Below are 15,248 nucleotides of genomic sequence, written 5' to 3'. Positions count from 1 at the left end.
ATGACTGCCAGTGCTGGTGGAAAACAAAGTAAGTGCGACAGCGTATAAGGGGATGGACAACTCAAGAAGGAAGTAACCGTGCTTTCTGGGAGCTGAGAGCTGAATCCTGAAGGAAGTGAAGTTTCCAGGCATAAGAGAGCAGAGGAATTTACCAGATCAAAGGAGCCTTGTGAGAAGCTGCCAGCCTGCTGGAGACCTAGAGCAGTCTGGTTGTCCTGGCAACTGGGGATGGTGGGGTTCAGTGAGTGAGCAGAGAGGTTGGTGGGACCTGGCTGTGTACCCAGAGTTTGTTATCCGGGCTGCAGAGCATGGAATTTTTTGTTGGCAGCGTAGAACCAGGAACTAAATGATACCGGTTACACAACCAAATCCCTGCTTTCTTCCTTCCTTAAGAAAATGTTATTTAAAATCCAATTTTTAAAAATCTTCATATACAAGCCAACTACAGTCTCTATGAACATCTCTCAAAATTGTCATCACCCCCAAATACTTTTAAACGCAGTTCGGAGTTATTTACTGGCATGCCTGCAATACGTGTCATGCAGTAACTCCAGGGATGGCAGATTCCTCCTGGAGTGGCTGGAGGTAGAAGTCCTTGAAGCCTCCATCTCCAAGCGGAAGGAATGTGTTTGGCCCTGCTGGATGCCTGCGGGAGGCTCTGGTGAGGAAAGCCACTTGTTTTTAATCTCTAGTGGTTCCTTAAATAGCTCATTGGCGTCACCCAGTGGGGAAGTGCTAGAATCCGGCTTTGGGGCCTAGAGCTTGAAGGTGGAAACCAGTGGTAGGATCCTCAGGTTTCTGATCTGCCAATTTCAGTCATCTTCTCAGGTAGGAATGTAAGAGACATCCCAGGAAACAGGGCTTTTTCCTGTATATTGAGGCAGCACAGTGTTTTGAGGAAAGTGCAGTCTCTGATCATCATAGACTAACTCAGTGATCTTGGATAAGTCTGTATCTGTTGGGAGCCCTTGAAATGGAAATTGAACACACATGCAGGGCTGCAGCATGGCCGGGGCATGGCTGACCCGAGAACAAAGAGATGTCTCAAAGGGCAAGGTAAGTCCACAGCTGAGAGCACCTGGCCCCAATTCCAGTTAACTAAATAAAGACTGTAGCTACAGGCATCTCACTCCGGTAGTAAAGTACAGCATGGAGATCTTCTCCTAAGGTACTTCTAAATTAACATAATCTGTTACTTGGAAAAGTCCTTGAAACACTCCCAAGGTCTGTTCAGTTTCTACTCTAACCCTTTCCTTGTTTGAAAAACTAAATAAATACAGGCTGCCTGGAGGCATCCTTGTCTTAGCCCTCAGAGTCTTGAAATCTGCAGAGGGTTTTGATCCTCCTGGAGCTCTAAAATCATACCACTTGTCTCATTTATTTAAGCCTTCACTGTACATCTTTTGGGAGATTGGGGATCTAGGCCAGGTCCCGGATACCTATCCTCAGTGAAACAGTTCTGCCTTCCTTAGAAAAGCAAAACAAGTAAAAAACTCTTCCATATTTTGAGTACCCATAGTCTTTCAGTACCATAACTGTTTTAGTATTTATTCATGAGGTTCTGAGTTCAAACTAGCATCAGGTTGAGGTAAAGGAGAAAATATCTGGCATTCTTGAATATTCACCAGTGACTTGCAACCAATATCTATGGAGTCCATGTTCATAAGATTGTCTCGGGGGCTTTCAACTGAAGCCTAATGATGTGGTGGAAAGAGCTGGCCTTAGCTGCCACAGCTGAACTTAAATCCCCACCTGCCTCTGTCTACGTGACTGATAAGTTACTCTGTCCCTAAGTCTCTGTCCTTATCAGTAGAGTGAACTTGGGAAATCCTACTTCTCGGGGATAGAAGGGTAAGGGTTGGGACTGGGGATATAGCTCAGTGGTACAGTGTCTATGTAGCAAGCACAAGATTGTGAGTTCAGTTCCTGGTACTGTCCCCCGCCCCAAAAAAGAAGAGCAAGATTCGCATGAGGTAATACCTCTGGGGCAGCAAGCACTGGGACTGTGCTTGGTGTTCCCACGGGCCCTGCATTTCACCTGTTTACCTGGAGCAAACCACTGTATGCTCTGAGGCCCAGCATCCTTCTGCCTAAGATTTTAGTTCCTTCTCAGAGTTACACGAATCCCATGGCATAGCCATAGGGAAAGCACTTACAGTACTTAACAATATAGTACTCAACAAATGCTAAGTGTTTCCTTTTTCCCCTAAAAAGTACTGATCCGTTTCAAATACTTACGATGTTAAAGTCATGTTCATTTTAGGGCTGTCACAGTTTATTTCCATCCCTCACCGCAGGTTCACAGGTCCTTATTTACCTGTCCATGTCGTGACTCCAGCCACCGCAACCCCAGATCTGTGGTCAGGTCTCATCCCCGCCCCACCCCCGCCACTGACCAGGCTGCTCTAAACTTTAGATCTGTCTCTGTGGGTGCATTATCATAGGTATCTTCCCTGACCTCCTCCCCCAGCAAGAAGTGACTGTTGCCTGCAGATTTACACAGCTGAAACACATCTTTCTCTTGAAGAGATAAAGGGAACTAATGTACATTGAGTCTCTCTCTCTCTCTCTCTCTCTCTCTCTCTCTATATATATATATATATATATATATATATATATATATATATCTTAGCACATTTAACCTTCCCGTGGCTTTCTCAGGTCAGTATCACTTCCTTCACCTTGAGGTAAGGAATGTGAGGCCTATTCATTTCTTGATTAAACAGATATTTTGAACATTGATATCCAGGCACTGGGAATGCATCAGCAAACAACAGACTCAGCCCTTCTTTCTTGGATCCGACAGCATCTTACATAGGATGAATCTAGGAGACAACAATGAAATTGATCATAAGCTGTTCTCATGGTGAAGGGTCAAGGACTAAAAAAAATGGCCCTAAATGGGAGATATTTTAGGTAAGACCTGAAGGCTTGAGATCAGATGGACAGGGAATGTGCAGCCAAGGTGGGATTGAACTGTGGGTTAGCTTGGTTCCTCACGTCTCCTGGCCTCTCCTACACATACCTGCACCAGTGTCATAGTGTCTTTCTTGTGGTCCTCATCGCTTTCTTCCCAGTAGAATGTAGATCCCCAGTAGAATGTAGCCGTCTCACCTCCCAGGCACCTAGTATATGCATAGATAAATGGTCACTTAATGTTTAAATATGCATATTTGTGTGTAACTGCCCTATTATAGTATAGGGATACAACACTACATAGATTCTGCACTGCATGTTATTTCTTTAGCAAACATATTTGTGTGGTTTCCAAACAAAAAGGCCTTCTTTACACCCAGACACTTTCACATCAAGCTCCTCTGACTCAGATATTTCCTGTTTTGTGGTTGGAGTGATACAAGGTCAACATGCAAGAAAAATAGCAGATGCAACTTGGAAGCAGCTTAACTGTTTAATTATAATGACAGCCTGGTCCTCCCTCAATGCTGAATGGCCCAGGGCTCATTTTCAGCCAGCTACCCAGACTGTTCTTAGAGATGAAAGAGGAGTCACTACCCTGTGCCCAGCATTGGGATGGTGTCGACAAGGGTGAAGCATGTGGAGTGACTCAGTGTTCTTCTCAGTGAAACTCAGTAGCTGTCAGCCTAGTAAGCAGGATGTAGCAGGGGTGGGCACTGGGCAGGAGCAGAGTCTGCAGAAGAGGAAGGGTGGCACCTGGGGTCTGCACGTTCCCTCAGGGGCCGGGCAGAAGGTGTCTGTGGGTGAAGGACCAGGTAACTGTGTATCAGACACGTTGCTATTTTCATTTCCATGAACATTGTCTTTACTCCTGCTTTTCTTTCCCGCATTGGTTATTCCTTTACCCATTTTTGATTGCAACTTAGCTAAAGAGAAGTTAATCCCTCATCTAAGAGGAGCTGCTGTCCAAATCCAGTGATCATATCAGCTGGTGAGGGATGTGTAGCTGGGCTTGGGGGGACACTGGGAGTGGTGGGGACAGGGGTAGCCTGCAGGGTACCTTCTTCTTCCAAGCAGATAGGTATCCTTCCACACCAGTGCTCTGTGGCTCTATGTCTTGCGTTTTTTGTTTTTTGTTTTTTTTTTTTTAATTAAAAGCAAGCAAGTTGGATTTGGGCAGAATAGTCAAGTTTTTAAAGCAGTGTGTTAATAAAAAGAAAGAAATCTGCAGGCAACATAGAACACATCCTCATGCCGAGCCTTATTCATGGGTGGCACTTGGAACCTTTCACTGAAAGGCTCGGAAGTTCCCAAGAGTATTTTCATGAACCATTGCTCTGCTCTTAGTTTCTCCTAACTGTCCTTCTCCCCTTACTTTCCAGAAAGAGATGACGAGCAGGATGTGTCACTGACACTCCATCTCATCCCGCAGAAGAAAGCAAAGCCTCCTGGAGTCCCATGTGGACAGTGGGTGGACTTCTGGCTGAGAGGTCTCGGCGAGAGAGCTGAAGGCAGGCGGGGACTCCTGAGACCTTTCCCACTCACGTCACATGCTCTTACCCTCAGAGTGCTGCTAGCCTAGACCTGCGGACCAAGCAGACCACAGCGTGCAGAAGGACAGGCTCAACCCCGCCACCTCGGACTTGCCCAGCCGAGGGCTCAGCACTTCCTTGCAGGTCACAGTTCTACCTGTGACCTGCCGCCTAAGCTTTACTGGAATTCAGGTTTTGAGACTGAGATGTTTATTTGTACCTTTCTACTTCTCTGTCTTGTTAGCTGGCCAGCTTTTCTGTCATTTGTTTCCCAAGGCAGAATGAATTTTGGGACTTTGGACCCACAGCAAGTGTTTCCGTAGCAAGTCTTCTTCTCGATCTGTGAAGTCCTTCTCTGATCCCGTGGTTTAGTATTGCACAGAGCCGTGGCACTGTGAGAGATCTGAAACCAGATCTGGTAGCCTTGTGCCGTTTCCCTAAGGAGCTGTTTTCTTGGGGACCACGCCACAGGCTAGCTTGTCTCTGCCTCAAATGGTTGTCACATTCTACCTATAGTAAAGAGCCTGGCAGTTAGCAGAAAGCTAACAAATTACCAGCTTGTCCAGATCAGAATGTATTTTTTTATAATAACCATCATCCCTTGACTCCCCAGTCCACATTCCTTCCTATTTCCAGAAGAGAAAAGTGAAAGAAAGTTACAAATGACTAAGAGTGACCAGTGTGTGAGCCCTGAGCCAGATTAGTGCAGTGTTTGTTCTTTACTCACAGGCAGGAAGCCGTGGCTGTCTCTGTGGAATATTAGTATTTCAGTGATAAAAGAAGACAGTTGGGTATTCAGTGTGAGCAGATTAAATCCTCGGTCCTAACAGTCACTCCTCCACTGTCACATTGTATCATGGCTCACAGTTAATTCTGCCCTTGTGATTGTGCCGCAGAGGCGACAGTGGAGCCAGAGCTTACTGCCCTGTGCCAGCCGTTCCAATGCTCCCTTCCATTGGACGGAAAGATGCATTCTCTTCTACATTCTGACTTTGGAAACCTGAGTGTGGTTAATGAAATGTTGCATTCGCTGATTCATCATAAAATTTTGTTCCTGACGGTCCAGCCTATGACTAGCGGGTAATAATACTTCAATGACATGTGAGTTTAACAAAGTACCAGTTGGTGGAGAGAAGTAGACAAGAATGTATTAGTGCATTTTAATGTAGTAACAGTTAAAAGATAACTGAACAACTCTGAATTTACTTTACATAATACATTCAAGGCACTTGTGGCTGCCTTGAAAGTCTAGTAATCATGAATCCTTTGTGCAAACTAAAAAAGGTTGACTATTTAGAGACAGTAGCATTCTATGTTGACCTAACCGTGCAGATCAACTCTTCCTTTATATCTCATACAAGTTGCCTAATCAAAGCCAGATGTTGCTACCTCTCTCCATCTGCTCCAGTCAACAATAAAACATTTTCCTTGCTAACTTTTAGAAGTCAAGATCAGCAAAGATTTTTTCAGCATCACTTTTGGCTGTAAGAATATCTGATTGTCCTAGGTTCCAGAAAAACAAGGGCCCCTCACTTGCGAGCTACACAATGATACAATACCACAGGGGAAGGCAGCGTGGTGGCACAGAGAAATGACAGCTTGGAGCTCATTGTCTCAGAGATTTTTTTTAAGCTTTGTACCCTGGAAAACAACAGATTTTTGCATTTAAGAAGTTAAATATGTTTCTTACATTTCAGTGATCTTAATCAAGTGGGAGGTTAGACTCTGAAGACATTTATTGTTAATTTTTAATGTCATTTTAGTGGTTTGTATGAAATCTCCACTCGACTTAAGAATTAAAATGTTTATAAATTTTTAGAACAATTTCTTCCTGGTTATATTGATAATTGTACTAATCAACTCTTCTAGAGTAACGTCTGGCAGATACTCATGTTCTTTAATTACAGGATGTTCCTATTACAGCAGAACTTTGTTTGGCAAATTCTGTTGAAAATCTTCACAGGCAATTTCTGTCTTTGGCCTGACTTCATCTTCCATGCATCTCCTACTGAAATGGAGGATCTGAGCTCTTCCACTGGGCCTCTTTGGCCCACTGGGCACAGGATGGCCACTCTGCTTCTCCTTCCTAACTGCACCCCTCCACGCCACCTTTTTCCAATATTTTCAGAAATTTCAAAGTGGAAATTTCAATACTGAAAGATTACAAGAGCACCCTTAAATTCATCAATTGTTAATGTCTTCCCCATTTTTATTTCTTACTATACATATTCCTATTGCTGAACCATTTAAAAATAAACTGTAGTAATCAAGACACCGTAAAGTACTTATGTTCCTCCTTACTAGTAAGAACTTTGTCCAATCCACTTTCTTTTTTTTTTGTCTTTTTCCTTTTTATCAGTACCAGGGATCGAAGTCCAATCCACTTTCAGTGACATTATCTCCTCCAAGAAACTGAGCAAAAACATGACATACTTAGTATACAAGCCATGGTCAAAAGTCTCCAGTTGCTATCTATTCTTTATAGTCTGTTTCTTTTTGAATCTAGGATTCAGTCAAGAATCACACACGCATTAACTTGCCTTTGTCTTTAGTTTTCTTTAATGGACTGGAGTTCCCCCTTTGGTGTGTGTGCTTGTGTGGTGATAGATGTTTGTGGAGGGCTTTAGGGTGTGTGTGTGTGTGTGTGTGTGTGTGTATGTGATGTGGTATGTCTTTCATGACACTGACATTAAAGAGTTCAGGTTGGTTTGTTTGTAGACTATCCCACAATTTGGAGTCTTTGTGTTTGTTTTGTTTTTCTGATTGTTTCTCATTATGTGATTTAGGTTAGACTTTTTTTGGAAAGAGTAGTTCATCTGTTTCCTTCCTATCATATCTAAAGGTCTCTTCACAATATCCAGATTGATCAGTGTGCTCAGGCGTCGTGTCCCTGATCCAGTCGTTATTATAGAGTTCCATCATTTACTAAGTTCTGAAGAGCTGCACACATACATTCTAGAGAGTGGAGTCTATACGTGTATGAGTCCACTTCTTAGTATTATCAAAGGTCCACGATAAAGATCATATCCACTACAGCTGGATAGATAGCAGTGCCCAAGACTCACCTTTTCACTAATGAAAGGACAGGGAAGCAGGAGGAGCTTCCAGGTGCAGACAGCACACAAGTATCTTGGATAATGAGAACTTCCATGGTCAAGCAGCTTTGATTCTCCCGGTGACTTCCCACTCAGATCCATGGTATAATCACAGAGAACATGTGTTCTTGTGGAGGGTGTCCTTGTTAAGGACTCCAGTGAACTGTAGTCCTCCAAGGACCACAGCACTTATTTATGCTGAATTATGTATGAAGTGTTTATCTGGCATCTTTGTAGGGAATGGCAGAGGAGTTGGGGAAGATGGCTAGGGATAAAGCGTCTAACAAAGCTCCTCAGTGGAAAAATAATAGGCAAAGAAAGACTAAGCTAGAGTCATTTTCTGCATTTTAAGTTGTTAATAGTCTCTTGTTGGAGTTTTCTCATTCCTAAGGGCCCAGAGTCTCAGAGCCAGAATAAATGGAAGAAACTGGCAGATTTCTTAATCTCTCCCTTCCGCCTCCCAAACCGGGTAACATTTTGGGTGCGAACTTGTTTTCCTCTCACCTGCTTCAGGCATACAACTCCTACTGCAGCCCTGGCAGAACCCCCAAAGCTTTACAGTGTCTGAATCCCTGGTCAACGGGAGCTGAATTTTCTGTAACTTTCACCACCTTTTCTAGTGTCCCACCTTTGAAAAGGTCCAATGACTATATGGGATAAATAAAAATTTAATAAGAACTTTTTTTGCACACCCCTTAAATATTTGAAAATACCACCAGTGGCCTTTAGCTTTCCTTCTGTTGGAGCCCCCCACGTACCCCCACAGTGTCCCTGGGAAGTCTCTGTCTGGTTGTTAACTGTTCCTGTGGTCAACTAGGAAGCTTCCCAGATTCCCCAGTGTCTACACTTCAGATGTCACCCACCATGAGCCTGCTCGGAAACTGTTCCCTGCTTCTTCAAAGCCATTTATGTCTTTGTGAAGTACTGACTTGCTATTTAGACACCTGAAAACATTTTTTTCTATTTTAAGTTCCACACAGAATTCTTAACTTTTATATTCCACCATTTTGGCTTCCCTTTTTGGCTAGTCTTTCCTCCCTCTTTTAACATACCTCCTTGGATGAGCCTATTCCGAGTTCGGTGACAGTGTTTGTTTTTAACCATCTCTTTGAGAAAACGTTAAGGAATGTAAGCAGAGGCCCTCCTAGCTTGTTGCGATTTATGCTGGTCATCATTCTGACCATCGGTGGAAGCACCTTCCTTTGTGTGGTCTCTAACCTGGTGTTCCTTTCTCACCTCATGGGTATCACAACTGTGAGAAAAAGAAACTTTGTAAGAAAAATATGCCTGTGTCTTCAAGAAATGAGCACCAGGTCCTAAAAGGAAATAGAGCATCATTAGGATAATGCTGTTGTCATTCTTGCTCCGCTCATTTTGGTCTTTGAAGAAACTGATGATTCTCTTCTAGAATGAGCCAAACAAAGTATGTTTTGCAAGTAATGATCATTCTCCTGCTTTAAATATATATCAACAGAAAACCTTTGTAACAGGCTATTTTCCTCTGGACGGGTTTTAATTCCGAGTAAGAATTTTCAATGAATATGTAAGAATTTGTATAACATAGAGGGGAGAGCCCATTTCTAATGAAACAGGTAAGCTATTTTACTAGCCTCTAGTATTCCGATTTCAAAGTTTTCCTGTATCGTTTTTACATATGTTTGAAAAAATTTTGACTATGTTTTTAGTTCCATTTGTGATTAAATTAAGAATTTGAATATAAAACAGACTAACACAATTAAATCAATTAGTAAAGTAAGAGAAAATTAAAAGGTATTTATGAAATCAGTTCTTTGTGAGCTTAGAATTCAAATGTCACAAATAAAAGACATGTAACTATCATTTGGTCTGTCTTTTTTAATGCTTGATTTATTTCTTTATTTATTAGGCTCTTCATTTTCCAATGGTCCTGAAACAGGTAAACAAAAGAAAAGCTGTTAATTCTACCAAAAAGTTCAACATTTATTTTAAAAGACATGTGCACATATTTGCATTTTAGCAGTTCTTTCATCTTATTACAGAACATTTCAGGAAGGCTTCAGGCATTTGGGTACCTTCTCAACAGATTAAATGTTGTACATGCTTTGTCTCTTGCAATAAGATTGAATAGTAATTTCATAATAATCTGTTTTGCAGACATAATAAAATTAGACCATAAAAAACTTATTCACCAGAGTACAGAAACTTTAGATTTAATCTCTGGTTTTTCGCTGTCTTATTTGTCTTACCTCAGGTAGTTTAATTGTTCCCAGTATCAGACTTCTGAACTACAAACTGAAATTTTACATTTGTTTCTATATGATTTATTGTTTTGGAGAATAAAGAAAGATAATATATTTTAAGAGGAGTGTATAAAATTCAGTATATCACGATACTGGTAGCATTCTTCTAGTTACTATATAATAATTATGAATGATTCCAATAATAGTCACCACTACCTATAACAACAACTGTGTCTGATAAAACCTGTTCCATTGAGTAAAGTGTGACTACGAGGTGATTTCTAGACACAGTGAGGAATGCAGTTTCTGGGACCTCATCAAAAAGATAAGGGTCTCCTGTCCTCAGTTGCACTGTTGGAAATGTATGTCACCATGTGGCTTCTTTTACGAAATCTGATTTGGCAATGCCAGGCTTTTGTCCACTGATGGCAAAAGCTGGCTGAGAAGTGGATGACCCACTGCGATGGTCCGTACACTGTCCACACCCTCTGCACTCCCTCCCAGCTGTGAAGCTGGTTGTCATCACCATTTGTTTTCTTATACTAAGAAGCTTTGATAACTACACTTCTTCCCCTTGAAAGATTTCTGGTTGCAGCCACCTGGTTTTCACCATGTCTAAGGAAATCGCTATATTCTTTTTTAAACATCACCACATACATTTAATTTCTGCTGTCGTCTTAATTTTTCAAGTAGCCAACACTGTACTGATGATGAGGGCTGGGGTGTAGCTCAGCAGCACACACCTGCCTGGAGGTCATGGTTCAATCCCTGGTTACGGGAAAAAAAGAGCTGAAACATTGTATTAATGATGAAGAATGAAAAATCTTAGAGACAATCAATCCAAACCAATGCTCTCAGTTGCCCTACACACAAATTCATGTCCTCAGAAGAGATTCACTTCCACCAGGCCTGTAATCCCAGCACTCAGGAAGCTGAGGCCCGGGGATTGCTGCAAGTTCAAGCCGGTCTGGGCCACACAGTGAGTCCAGGTAAGCCTGAACTACCTAGCGAGACACTGTCTCAAAAATAAACAAACAAAACACCAAACTGACTTCCATAATGGAAACTAAGGTGATCAGTAAAGCTGTCTAATCTTTAAATCAGCCTTAATGTTTAACCTTCAGCCCTGCTTCCAAGGCTTATTTACTTATTTACTATATTGACCAAAACAATAAATAAATGTCTTTAAAAACGGCAATTGCAGTGTCATTTATAATAATTATAAATTCGATCTGATTTCATTGTTAAATAAGTTTTGGCAGAACATCTTATTTTAATTGAAACTCATTGTATTAATGTGGCACTCACCATGTAATTCAGTTTTCATGAAGACGCCAAGCAAAAATGGTAATAATTAAAACTAAATGAGGAAGTCAAAGTCAATCTAATTAAACTGTGATTTTATTTACAGCTGTATTACTGTATACCAGGGGAAATGATATCATATAATTGAGACAAGCCCTCACATATCAAGTCAGCAAGGGATAACAGGCTCAGCCCGTGACGGTGAAGCTTTTAGAGCTTCAATGATACAAGCAGCCCGCTGCGGCATGCGTGCCAGAGCTTTGCCACCACTACTCTAAGATTTTTCAAGAAATTCACAAGACACAGAGAAAAGTAGGTATCAACGTAGCACCGCATTTCCTGGGATGACTTCCCCACGATTGTGCATGTGTGTCTCAGGTGTATATATCTGATATTGCTATAAGCTGCACACTGGCCGATACTCACAAAAACCATGAAAATTTAGGACAGCTCTAGGTTCTGGTTTATTTTGTCTAGAGGTTGCTTGTCTGGCTTAGGGCTGTCTTGATCAGAAGTTTGATCCTACAAAGGTACAGCACGGATGTTTGGGCCACGAGTCTATGTGAAGACAGAAGACTGGTAAAGAAGCGTGGCTTTCGGGTCAGGATGAACTCCAGTGGGAGAAGGTGACAGTCTGGGAAGTGAGGAGCTGGCTTGCCCGCCCCAGCTGTGGGTGAGAACACAGCCCCGCTCCGCTCAAAACCCCTCTGTACTCCTCCTTCTATGCAGCTTCTATGCAGAGTAGAGCCTGGGCTCTCAGACTCTCTCCTTTTCCTCCCGCTGCAGCCCCTGGCCTCCTTGCTTGCCTCAGTCATGCTGAGCAGCGCCCTGGCTGCTCCCTGGCCTTCGCGTTCTGCTCCTGAGAGCTCCCTTTCCCCTAAGTCTTCTCAATGCCCCCTCTGCGAGGCCTCTGCTAATCACACCGGCTTGTTAGAGCCCAGTGCTCCCTTTTCTTTGCTTACATACTTTCTTTCTTTATTAGGTCTACTGTTTGTTGTGTCTTTTCCCAGTAGAACGCAAACTCCATGTCATCAGAAGTCTCCATTTTGTTTATTGATGTAATGCATGCACCTAAAATACCATGACTGGGTCATAGGATGTGCTCTATAAACACCTGAGGCATGAACAATTTCACATGGCAAATAGGAGCCTAGGTAAGATTGAACTTAGGGAGAGAACTTAAACAGCATTAATTTGATGGTGCTAATACTGAAAGCTTATATAGTAACTAAGTGCCATTGGATGCTTATGATGAACTAAGTGCACTAAGCATTTTACATGGATAATCTCATGTAATATTTGGGGCAACACCATGAGGTAGATGTCTATTTTTGTACTCATAGTCAAGGTGTCTAAGTAATTTGTTCAAGTCATATGCAAGAACGTGTTGAAGCTGCACTTAATGCTACACCAATGTGCCCAGAACCCGCGTTGCTAATGTGGGAGTTAATGCCGTCACTCACTTGGCACTGGACGCCTTGGAAGACTATCTCAGTCTCTGCACACCTATTCCACGTGACTTAGCAATTCTGTGTTCCGTTTCTTTCCTGGTGATGTAATGTGGTTGATTTAGTGTTTCTACAATCAGTGCCTCTGAGATCCAAATGTGTTTCACAGGATGTATGTTCAGGTTTGCAGTGAGGACTCAGAGATTAGGTAGAATGATGAATCTAATGACACCAAGAAGGCGGGGATGCCCAGCTTACTGAGCACTTTGAGAGGAAGACTAGGGGCCCCGAATTTCCTTGAGGGAAGAAGAGACAGATGCCACTCTACAATCCAAAGCAGAGTTTTCCTTTAACTTGAAAGGGTCATAAGAAAATTCTAGGTTTTGCTTCTTGCTGTAAAATGGAAATGAAGCATATACATTTCATTCATAGGAATCCAAACAGCCTTTTTAAAAAAACTGAAACAAGATATTATCTTTGCTGATGAGTCATCTGCAGAACTAACAGTTAATTTTAACTAATTTTTCTCTTCCACTAAAAAACTCACTGGCATTAATTTTCTAGACATAGTATGAAACATGTAGGTATATAGACAAAACTATGCAACTGATAGGCTAGAACAATATCTGACTGTAATATTTATTGACTTGTACATTCCATTAGCTAGTTTTAGCAAGGACTAGAAATTGCATTATATGTTAAAAGCATCACTATTTGATTTATCTGGCTTGCGTGGCTTCCTTTGAGGTCAGTAGAAATTACGCAGACCATAAATGTTCTCCAGTTCCTGGTTTCATCAGGAGCTTTAATATGTCAGGATGTAATGCAGGCTTGCATTTTAAGGCTGGATGAAATAAATATTTATGAAATAAATATCCGTAATATTGCTGTGTCCTGTTTCCATTCAGAAGCAACTGCCCTATTCTCTCCTGAGTCTGCAAAAGAACTTAAATGTGATGTAGACTGAGAAACAAGACAGAAAAGTGCTTAAGCCCCTCCCCTTTTGCAACAAGGGAAGAAAGACAAGTGAGATGGTTTTTAGATGAACATCCTGTGCCGCTCATAGATTTCTGAATTACTGTGTTAGAAATGATGAGGAACAGAGCAACTGGTGTGATGAAGTGCTTTATGGGAAATCAGAAACCATTTTTGGGAAAGAAAGATTCAGAAGTTAGGTCAACACTGAGTCAAGCACTGTGCTGGACGTGGACCTACAATCTCAGTGTCATCTTCACTCAGTCTGTCAAGGAGAGAGAGATGGGGGCAGCCAGGGATCCGATGCACATGGAGAAGCCAAGCACTGACTGTGTGCTGGGAGCCATGGAAAATCCCTGCCCTCATAACAGGGAGGCACCATGCAAAGCATTTTATTTGGATAATCATGAGGCAGGTTCTATTGTTGTTACTATATTATACAGGAGAGGACACTGCAGCTTATTCAAGCTCATGCAAGTGGATAGTGACTGGAAGTCACAAAGACTAGTCTCAAGGTGATTAATCCAGCACACCAGTAAACCTTAGGATGGCAGGAATGTTTGCATTGCTTTGCATTATTCTACTTACAAGCTGGGCCTCAACATTCTAACAACACAAAACAAAAGGTAAGGATCCTGAGGGCATCTAAATTTGTAACAGTCCTACAGAGAGATGTCGTTCTGTTCAAAACAGCTTCATGTCTTACTGCAAGATTTTTGTTCTTCAAGAATTAACAGTCTTGCATGATATAACTTTCAATCAGCTGAAATAAAGAAAATCTCACTTCCCTGCCTATTGTGATGAAGCAAAGTTCATTGTTCATGGTTTTACAAAATTATAATGATGTAGCTAATCATTTATTTTACGTAATGGGTGAACCTACAATTCAGATTGATGGAAAATACTCAAGTTAAAATTTGGTAAGAGTTTATGCTCAAACTGTGACAACTATAGCTTGTAGAATTTATTGGCATTTAATGGATTCTTTCAAAGTATACAATGACTCAGTCAATGTTCTTTGAAACTATATTTTGGCCCATTTTATAACTGTCTTATATCTTCATTTTTATGTCATTAACTTCATTACTTATTCTACTTGTACTGACCAACCTAGTAAGTTGATCAACTTTGCCTCTTTAAAATATGAATACTTGAAAATCTTTTACCCATTTAAGGCATGATGACAAGCTATATAGAGAGAAAATGTATGAAGTAAATTCAGCATACAAATTCAGCCCAACAAATGACTCTTAAATTTCTTCTTGCAATACAATTTAATTTTCTTATTATGTAGATGAGCAGATTCAAGGTTAGAGAATAGATAATTTCCCTGTGATCACACAGGTAAGAAGTAAGTGGATCTAAGACCTAAATTTATCCCTTCATGCCACAAATTTGGTGGGAGAAGGTACAGAAAGGGAAGATGGGTTTATGACGAAGGTGTCCTCAAGGAATATGAAATCATGTGAAAAATAAAACTAAGGCATAGATTAGAAAATATATTTAATATATACTTAGTATGAGAAAAGAATCCTTAAGAGTTTTTACAGTCTTAAAACAAGGTTTAATAGAAAGAAAATAAACACATACTTTTTTTAAAAAATATGTTTCTGCCATCTGAATATTAGACAATGTGCATATGTGGAAGGGCCAATTAGAGCCCACAATAGTAACTTCTAGAAAGGACATATTCAATGTTAGTTTGTACAGTCTCTTCCCAACAACACCAAGCACATGGCTTAGAAAACACACATGTGT

At 41.3% G+C, this 15,248-nt stretch overlaps 1 protein-coding gene across 1 annotated transcript in view; it reads left to right on the top strand.

Moving 5' to 3' along the window:
- Nucleotides 1-9,382, top strand: part of Mob3b (MOB kinase activator 3B) — a 190,189-nt gene extending 180,807 nt beyond the window's left edge. The window contains exon 4 of the mRNA XM_003478868.5: nt 4,299-9,382. Coding sequence (XP_003478916.2) covers nt 4,299-4,328 — 30 coding nt within the window. The 3' untranslated portion in view covers nt 4,329-9,382. The remainder of the gene's footprint in view (nt 1-4,298) is intronic.
- The last annotated feature ends 5,866 nt before the right edge of the window (nt 9,383-15,248 follow it).

The sequence above is a fragment of the Cavia porcellus genome, unplaced genomic scaffold (assembly GCF_034190915.1).
Source record: "Cavia porcellus strain 051 isolate PalLab524CR breed Dunkin Hartley unplaced genomic scaffold, mCavPor4.1 scaffold_1, whole genome shotgun sequence".
NCBI lineage: Eukaryota > Metazoa > Chordata > Mammalia > Rodentia > Caviidae > Cavia > Cavia porcellus.
This window is presented reverse-complemented; position numbering and strand designations above follow the sequence as displayed.